This window comes from Trichogramma pretiosum, unplaced genomic scaffold, assembly GCF_000599845.2.
Source record: "Trichogramma pretiosum strain Unisexual culture from Peru unplaced genomic scaffold, Tpre_2.0 scaffold47, whole genome shotgun sequence".
Lineage (NCBI taxonomy): Eukaryota > Metazoa > Arthropoda > Insecta > Hymenoptera > Trichogrammatidae > Trichogramma > Trichogramma pretiosum.
In genome coordinates this window covers 275,878-285,577 of record NW_019640859.1, presented here as the reverse complement: position 1 = coordinate 285,577, position 9,700 = coordinate 275,878, and the positions used below count along the sequence as shown (strand labels likewise).

Here is a 9,700-nt window from a genome sequence, read left to right as displayed (position 1 = left end):
CGCGCGAGCCAAACGTCTCTTACTCTTAGCTATCAATTCAGATAAAAATATGCAGGATGGAAGTTTACTCGGAGCTTTTTGCGTCTTTGCATCTACTTCTTCGTCGTGTAGGAATTATGTTTAAAGGAAAAGGGCATTACTTACAGAAAAAATCCCAGTGATAGGTTGACATATTTTTTTTGCTCTTTATTTTCGTGAAAAAGATGACATTCGCTAAATAGATAAAAAAATATAATATATATTCGACCGACTTGAATGTGTGCGAACATCGTTGATCATCTCGGAGTTTCATCCAATTTTTAAGTAAAATAGAACAATCAAACGTTGCTGAAATTTTTTTTAATTAAAGATTGGACGCCCCGAACAGTAACACAAAATGTACAATACATTTAAATCGATATATTTACACGCGTTCGCGACTCGCAAGTGATGACGATTTTGTTAACCTCGTATAGCGACGACGACGACGACGATGACGACATCGTCGAATCAAGGTGTTATAAGGGTTTCTCGTTATACAAAATCGTCGAAAGTAAAATATTGAAATCGTGCGCTCTCGACCGAATCAATTCGAGCGAAATTTCATTCTAGGCTTATCATCGAACCACTTTGGGTTTTCACTGCGCGAGAGTTAAATCAATTGATTGCTGTTTTATGCATTTGTAAAGCTCGCAGATTTCAATAGTGCTTTTTACCAAGAATACAAAATTGATCATTTCATCTTTCGGAAATTAATACTATATAAAAATTGAGCGATCGCGAGTCGCAACTACATATATGCATAAATACGTTAAAATACTTAAAAACGTAACAAGTAATAAATGTGTGCGTATCGAGCTACGTATCGAATTACTTTTAAAAATTGTATACATGTGTGTTTGTGTGTGTTTGTTATTCATTCTCTTACGTAGGCGCAGAGTCAGTCGTGATTAGAATAACAGGGTCAACTCTGGACTACTCGCGGTGAAAATTAATTACATATATTTCCGCGCGCGAAGGGGAAGGACTCGTTATGCATACGAGCGCCATCAGCTGTTTTTGTCGCGATCGGTCGTGGCTCCTCCGGCGGCGCTTCCACCACCAGCGGCGATGCCGCCGCCGCCGAACCTCATAAAGGAGTTGCCGGCGAATTTAATGTGACAGCAGCAGCTGGCGGGAAATCGAAACATCTCTTGCTTTATTTGACCAGCTGGTAAAACTGCCACGAGTTGTCTGTAAATGTACTTCTGCTTGCAGACCGTCTTGTATCCCTCCACGAATCCCTCGATTAGATTGCACTCGGCGTTTTCGTTCCTGTAAAATGTTTAAGAATGATACGATTATTTTTTGCTGACTTGACAAATTTTTGATCAAAGGAGTTTGATACTTACACGCATGTTTCAACTCGGACTCCTTGAGTGAAGTTTCCATGATTTACTACGAATAGCCATTCGTTATTTTTGTTCTGAGCTACTTTGGGGTAGACCACCGTTTCCTTTAAAATAACAAGACACAAAGTTTAATTTTCACAATCAATTTTCTAAACGATACGTTGAATACATAATTAATTGAAACTCACGTGAGAATCGCATAATGAGGCATCCTCGGGACCAGCATTGAATCGATGAACTACGTTCGGTACCTAAAATTTCGGTCTCGTTTTAAAATCATTCATCGAACAATCAATACCGAATCAGTGACAGATGTTTTCCCTTCTTTCAACAACAGCTTGTCAAATTTATAAAAAAAAAAAATAAATAAAGAAGAAAGTAATACATTACCACGTCCGAAGACGGAAGGAATTTATTGCTGTTTATTCTCAGATTAGTCTCGACGAAGTCTTTCGGGTAGTTGGGCGCGAACTCGCAGAAAGTCGATTTTTCGCAGTTGCCCGCGAGACGCGGCACGAACTTGGAGGGCGATTGCTGCTGCTGCTGTGACTGCGGCTGATTGACGCTCACAACGTCGTCCGTTGGGAATACGATTTTATCGATATTGTCCGCTGCATCGCCGCCACTGCCGCCGTCGCCGTATCTGGTGGATACTGCATCGATCATACACACACAAGAATAAATACATGTCATTTTCTCGGACTGTATATATTTTTCTTTTATAGAGCGGGGCTTTATGGAGCTTACGAGTTTTACAGGGGTTTACGAGTTTTATACCGGGGGTGTGATAGAGAATAAACGAGAGAATGTGTGTGTGTCTGCCCACCTGATTTTTCTGGAAACTTTAAATCACTTGTATCATCTCTCGACCAACGGCGCCATCCTCGCTCTGTACCTGTGCATTTGCTAGATATCTGGAAAAAGATATAAAATTCAAGTTTTTCAAAGTCGTTCTCCAAGAGCTCTAAAATCGTACAAAGTATATAATTTGCAACGTTTTCCGAGCGATTCGCTATGCATTTTCGAAAATTGTGGTAATCTATTTTTAATCCTTGATAGTCCGACGTTATTATACGTGGCGTTTATGATACTTTCAGAATACATTTTCATAAATATAAATCTCGAGCTTGCACCGAAAACCACAAAATGAAAATCAATATTTTATATGCCTCGAGAGTCGGAATGACGTCAAATTGTTGAGGTAAGCATATGTTATAATTGCTCTTCGTAGATTAAAGCGCGCTTCGCGCTAGTATAAAGTATAAGAAGCGAACAATTACGTCTTGTATCAATAACTACATAATTTTCGATTCTCAATTGGGTTTTGCCATGTAGTTATAGCAGTCGTGCATTTGCATACAATTCCATGAATACAATATTTCTATTTGCGTGATGCATAGAATTAATCCTTCTCATTCTCCGGTTTTTTTCACCTACGTGCTATAATCGACAGTATATTATTATTCATTTCCATCGAATTTCGTGTGGATTATTTAAAACAATTTACGATTAAATAAAATGTTTTAACGTGGGCGTTATTTCCGATATATACCGGGATCGTATTGGCGAGCGAGCGAAGCGAGTTAAACTTTTAATAAGATTTTTACCGAGAGAGAGAGAGAGAGAGAGAGAGAGTTCGTATATACATGTATAATGTGCACATGACGTAATTTACGAAAATACAATTTACATGTATATCGAAAGGCATTGATTGAACAATCGCACACACGTGAATTCTAAAAATAAAATAATGCGCAAAACTATTTCGGTACAAAGTAAGCAATTAGTCGGACTCGGAAAGGCACACGTGCGAATTATAGTTTCATCGAGGAGAGACTCTACTTTCGCTGCAGTGCCAAATTCATCATATCGCGCTTCAGTCTCGACGCGCGTACTTCAGTCACACGTTTCATGCGCCACTGAATCTGTCTCTCGCTATCTTCGTATTAAAATACAGGAGCGTAGCGATAGTTAGAATAAAAAAAAAATGGGAGAAATAAATGAAATTGCCTGCACTTATTTTGTCGCATTCACTCGTTTCAAAGCGGAGTCGTCGCGTCGCAGGCTCGAAACACGTGCACCCGAGATATTTATACATCTGCACACACTCGCGTACACACAAACAAACGCGCATGTATATAATACAGCCGTATACGCCGGTGCAGATATGAATTTGAGTAGACGAGCTTTAAGCTTCGGCAAGTGCGAGTATAGAATGCATGGTTGCATTCAATTTTACCACTTCTGCAGGCGGGGGTGGGTGGGCGGTGGCGGCGGCGGCGCGTCATTGTGTGGGTGTGTGTCTCGCTCTGCTCGCACCCATATAGCAGTAGCAGCGAATCTCGTCGAAAAATAAATCAAGCGCATCTCTGCGCGCGCGGTGAGGCTTAATTGTTGTGGACGCTCGCTCGCGTTATTTGCCACACATCCATACTCACACACACATACGCGTATATTCGCGCGAAAGAAAAATAGAGATAGAAACAGCGAGAGAAAACAAATTGATTAATCCTTAATGACGCTGTATTCGATTTCGCATCGGCACCGCGAAGAAGAAGAAGAGAGAAGGTGAAAAAGAAGAAGAGTAGTAGTATAGAAAATAGATTTTTACCAGAATGAGAAAAATCAACAGCAGGCGAACGTTGAGGGCCTGACTGAAGAGATCCATGATGTGATATCGACGCGATAAAGTCGATTTAGCTGACGGAATCCCCGAGGAGGACGAGATTATATCGACGTGCGTGTCTCTGTATGTACACACAACACAGACACTCAGTTCTCTGCTGCTGCGGCTGCTTTGCGGTCGCTATATCGCTGGCGGACGACTGCGATTTCGATTGCGGGCGGACTGGCGGGACACTCTGTACAGGTCGAGACACACGACGAGCTGCTCGTGTTAGTATAAAATGTGTATACGGATATATACAGATCACGACGAAGCTGGACGATGTCGTTGGCAGAGAGGCAGCAGCAGTGCCTTGGCAGTACGAGTAGATACGAGTGAGTAGTAGTCGGTGGTCGTGGCCGTGTTCACCGGCGACGAGTCGCGGCACGAATCGTCTAGCTCGAGCAGCAACTCTGGCATAAAAGACCGGCCGGACATTTAAAAAAAAAAAAAAAATTAAAAAAAGGAAAAAAAGATGAATAGCAGCGGCAGCGACGACGACTACGTTTTTCCGGCGATGACTCACTTTTCATACACACAAACTCTAATAACACACATTTACACACTGTGTCACTGGGGAAGCACAGAGCCACAGAACACAGAGCATACAGAGAGAGAGAGAGAGAGAGAGAGGAGGAGGAGGTGTGAAACAACACGCGCACCTGCGGCAATGTCTTAACGAAACCGAGAGAGCTATGTATACGTCGTTGTATGATGATATATTCCGAGAAGTTTACACCTGCGAGCTCTGCTCTCGTACGTATACGTCTCTGTCTCTCTCTCTCTTTCTCAACTACTACTATTACTACTACTAGCTAGCTAGTACCAGTCGTCGTGAGATATCGGAGCTATCTGTAAGGCGGCTTGCTTGATTTCGTAATCGTACAATACAAACAAAAGCAGCAGAAGTAGCAGCAATCATCGTCGTCGTCGTCGTCTCATCCTCTCTCTGCTGCTCCTCGCTGCGTGCTTAATTACCGCGAGCCGGCGGGGCACACATACGGCGGCTATTTACTGCGCTCCAGTCGGCAGCAGTACCTCAATCGCAGCAGCAGCAGCAGCAGCAGAAGTAGTAGTAGTAGTTCTATAGGATATAGCATAGAATCAAGCTTAAAGCTTAAATACGCGCACACGTTTATGTCTGTTAATATACATGTACTGCATGTATGTACGTATATAATGGCGACAGGAGTCACGCTGTAAAGTCTCTCTCTCTCTCTGTAATACAATAGTTGAAATATATGCGGAGCACGAGGACGAAATTAGCACTATTAACCGTGACTGCGGTAGGCCGACTCCTGCCTCCTGCTGCCTAGCTGCTTCTCCGCTGCACCGGGCTATATTATATCGTATAATAATGGGAGTCTGGTAAAGCTCGCGCGCGAGCGCTCGACTCTGCGTACTGCACACAGGGTATGCAGCGTGCTGCGGCGTCTATTTTATACGATCCAAATATGTTAATGCGTACACAGGACTGCCTGTCGTCCTCGTCCTCGTCGTCGGCACAATTGCAGCGACGACGATTCACTTATAATCCTTTTGCGCGACTGTGATACGCGACGCGCTTGTATGCGCGCGAAAAGATCTTTGCGCCTGTTCTATGTCTTTCGCTGTATTCGTGCGTTGTACTCGTAACGGGACTCGTGCTTTATGTGCTATATCCGATTTATGCGCTGCGTAATACGACTATAATTCCACGCGTTTGCGAGCATTCGCGAGCCCCCGTAAGGAAAATGCGCGAAAATTTGGATGACAACGTTAATCCTCGAATGTACAGTCTGTGTATTTCGTGTATTGTATAAACCCAACTGTGACACACGAAGCTTGTAAGTATACGCGCACACAGGAAAGACAGAGACGACGCGACGTAGACGAGCAGCCGATAATGTACGAGCGACTGACCGTGTATATAGCGTCAGCAGCGGCGGCTAGCCGGACAAATTGCGTGCCGATTCGCCGCTATATATTATGCATGTACATTATATGCACTGACCGACGCGAGCGAGAGAGAGAGAGAGAGAGAAGGGGAATATAGTCCTCGATCGGAGCATCGAGTTCGTATGTATATAACTTGAATAAGCTGTATGTAGCTGCCTTACATGTCGTATATACATCGTTATTACATACATAAAATTGTGTACTCGGTATTGCTGCCTATTCAAATTATCGGAACGATATATGACTCGTGCGCGGAGATTATACCCCGAGGTCCTGGGGCCCGAGTGTGCATATCGGAAATTCGAACATCGAGTTAATTTGGTATCTTGTATCGAGAGCTTTTCCTGCTGTGACTGCTCTGGTTTTTTTCTTTTTTTTTCGTAAATCTCTGCTTTGTTTTCCCCACCTCCTCCATGCTTCTCTTGTTTTCCATTGACACTATGTGTACTCGCGCGCGCACCTTTTTTGTTACAATTTACCGAGTTGAGGATATGCAACATAAATCAAACGATTGTAATTAACGTAAAACCGTGCGCTTCGTTGTTGTACTCGTAATACACTCGATGCAAAACTCGCGAAGCGGCAAATTATATTAATATTTTTATCCTCCTTTACGACGTGCGTCAAAGATCTTGTTTATGTGTGTGTGTTTGTCCGTGTGTGAGCTTGTGCGCGCTTTTCGAGTAGATACTAGAAGCGATGTAGCAAAAAAAAATTTTTATCAAACACCAAAGAGAGATGTGCATTAAACTTCAAGTTCGTACAGACTATTAATTGGACTTTTTGTGCGTCGAATAAAACGCGAAACAGTACAGCTCGTTATCGGATTATTTTTTTATTATATCGTATAGCTGCAGTGGCTATTTTTTAATATGCATTTTCACTTACTCTCTCTCTCTCTCTCTCTCTCTCTTTCGGTTCTGCACGCGCGGGGGAATACCACGCGCGTGCATGCCCGTGCGTAATACGATGTATCTACTAGTGCTCGTAAAGTCGAATAGCTAATCGAATCGTTCAAAAAAGTGTATATTCGCGCGGGTTCGATTGCGATTCCCATCCATCCCTGGATATATACGTATAATTTATTGATTCGTAATAAAAATATTCAATAAAAGTTGAAGCGCGTGTGTGCGGAGCTGAGCTCGCGCGAAGAGAGAAATAGAGCAGCAGCAGCAGCAGCAGCAGCAATATAGCATCGGGTGACATTGACGAGCTGCTGCCGCGAGTAGTACTGCACACTCACGCGCGACTCTGCAGCGAGCAGCATATATTGAGAGAACCTTTTTCCATTAGTATGTGCGGAAGTGCACGCCAAATTCTATTGTAGCAGCAGCAGCAGCTATAGTGCAGCACACCTGCAGTACACACGCGTGCATCTTCTCGCGTATACCGTTAGCATTGTTAAATACGAAATGGCTTATACATGCGATCGCTGCATACATATATACAGATATAGATATATAATGCCATGATTGCCGACGAGCGGCTGTCGGCGGAGAGCGGCAAATATACGACTGAAAATGTTATAAATCGATGCGATCAATCACGTACGTACTACTGTGCGCCGGGCGTGTGCAGGTTTCAATTTCAAGAAGCGACAAAAAAGAAATACGTATAGATCGAAATTCGAATTTCGCGCGCCACGTGTGTGCGAGTGAGCACTGTGCGTGCGGTGCGTTTTACGATTGTCCATACGCCATAGTTATTCGTCCGAAATATTTGGTACATAGCGGTGGGACGAGATGGCAATAATTACGAGGAGACGCTGAAAATTTTCATAAAGCTTTCCGTAGAGATTTCCATGGAATATTTTTCAATGGACGTGCTTCGGTGTCTAGAGGGCAACGAAATTGAAAGAATGGCAGTCACGGAAATCTTCTAGAAAACGCTTACCGAAGAAAATGTTCATTTTTACACGCTTTAGTATGCCTCACTCCTCCCCCTATCCTTTGAAAGGAATGGAATTTGATATAATACACATTTTCGTAAAGAATTTGCGCTCGAAAAATGTATCAATACTTTTTTTCTATTATTGGATACTCGGAATTTTTCGAGCATGACACCATAGAGGCGATTTGACTATTTTCTGGTAATTTGTGTGCAGTTTTTTGTGAAAGTGCATGTAGCCGATATTAGCGCGCACTATTGATCGAATTAAAGGACCAGCTAGGACAAGCATCGATAATCATATTTGACCCTGTAATTGGGACGAAAATTAATATTATACGCAATGATCCATCGAATTACGATTTTCTAAATTATTAAACGTGTCGCGTATAATCCGTAAATGAAAATGAAAGCTCGCGAGTGCGCCAAACTACAAAAAACAACATTGCACGAGTCGTCGTCCCAATAAAAAGTTTATCGATATTATTTTTTTTTTTCGGCTCCGAGACAAGAGCCCGGAAAAAAGGCATGGAATGATTCTAAACGGCACAAAAATTCATTACATCTTACTTATTTCAGATGGAATGAGTGCACTGCACAGCGTGTCCTTGCATTATTGCAAAACTCGAGCACTCGACTTTTACACTAATTGGTATTAATGCTTTTGCAACATTATAAGACGGCCGTGTGCCTCGCCTTAATTCCGCAGCAAGAGGCGGGAAATTTTTTACTCGCAAATATTTTTATTTTCCTTCTGAAATGATCTTTATATTTTCTTCGTTATTATGCTACGGAAGAAAAAGATGAAGAAGAAGAAGTAATATACAAAGGTACACTCAAGACTATTATTATAAAATGCGGGAACAAATCGAGCATAGTGCAGTATCTTATATAGATGATCACACAATACAATTAAAAGTAGCGCGCGACCGATCTTAATTCAATTAAAGCGATTTACCGCATCGTTAGTTATACAATTTCACCAAGGTGCAACGCAAGACAAATGAGTCGGAACGGAAATGATCAGAAACTCTTCATCGCGAGCGCGCGGGGGCTGCTACTGGCATGGCTTTCGTTCATTGTGTGTGATACAGAAATAATATACAAATGATGCTCTCGCGAAGAAAATGCACCTACTACTGTGCGAGCTCTCGTTTTCAATTTGCACAAGCGCGCGCCACGCGGCATATATACATTTGAAAATATATTGAAAAATAATACGCTTTCTACTGCGAAATGCTTTCTAGGTTTTAAAGAAACTATACACTTACCCACCCGCGCTACGTAGCAAAAGTGTGTATCCTTGTGTGCGCGCGCGTCTATATACGTGTAGAAGGATAGTCTTTTATTTTATTTATGCGCGCGCGCGCGGGTCGCGATGGAAAAATGGGAAAAAAGAAGAGGAAGCAAAACGAAGAAGAACTTGATCCGATCGATTTCATATAGATACTTATTATCCGCGCGCCCGCGCGCGGGATGTCAATTTGAACGAGAAAAATTGCATCTTTCGTTGTATATAAGATCGTAGAGATGCTCTGTGCGCGAATCTCTGAAATAATGATCGACCGAATTTTCTTTTCGAAATAACAACTTCTACAAACAGAGAGTTAATAAAGGAACTTTTGGGCAACTTCGTCGAGTACGAATCAAACATCCCCAAACACACTATGTCTGAAGTTTTCAAAGATATATTCCCTATCGATAGAGTCTATAATTACTTCTTTGTTAAGTTACTTCGATGATGCGCTTACATCGTCTTTCTCTCTCTGGTCCGGTTCCCTGTAAATATCATTAGCGGTAGTGGTCGTCGCATTTGGAATATAAACCAACTTGAATCAGC

General features: G+C 42.4%; 1 protein-coding gene across 1 annotated transcript; it reads right to left on the bottom strand.

Moving 5' to 3' along the window:
- Positions 1-170: 170 nt before the first annotated feature.
- Positions 171-4,842, bottom strand: LOC106654399 (protein spaetzle). The gene is made up of 7 exons (XM_014374236.2): positions 4,562-4,842; positions 3,982-4,448; positions 2,197-2,284; positions 1,761-2,023; positions 1,559-1,621; positions 1,371-1,474; positions 171-1,293 (listed from the first exon to the last, which is right to left on the bottom strand). Exons 2-7 carry the CDS (start codon positions 4,036-4,038, stop codon positions 1,029-1,031), a joined length of 840 nt encoding a protein of 279 aa, XP_014229722.1. The 5' UTR covers positions 4,039-4,448; positions 4,562-4,842; the 3' UTR covers positions 171-1,028.
- Positions 4,843-9,700: the final 4,858 nt, after the last annotated feature.

What these genes read in the sequence shown, in the direction of transcription:
- LOC106654399 (XM_014374236.2), bottom strand. Translation starts at nt 4,038, where the DNA reads ATGGATCTCTTCAGTCAGGCCCTCAACGTTCGCCTGCTGTTGATTTTT. An exon ending in TGTTGATTTTTCTCATTCTG is followed by an intron (nt 2,285 to 3,981) that starts GTAAAAATCTAT and finishes ATCTTTTTCCAG; the next exon opens with ATATCTAGCAAATGCACAGG. An exon ending in CCTCATTATGCGATTCTCAC is followed by an intron (nt 1,475 to 1,558) that starts GTGAGTTTCAAT and finishes GTTATTTTAAAG; the next exon opens with GAAACGGTGGTCTACCCCAA.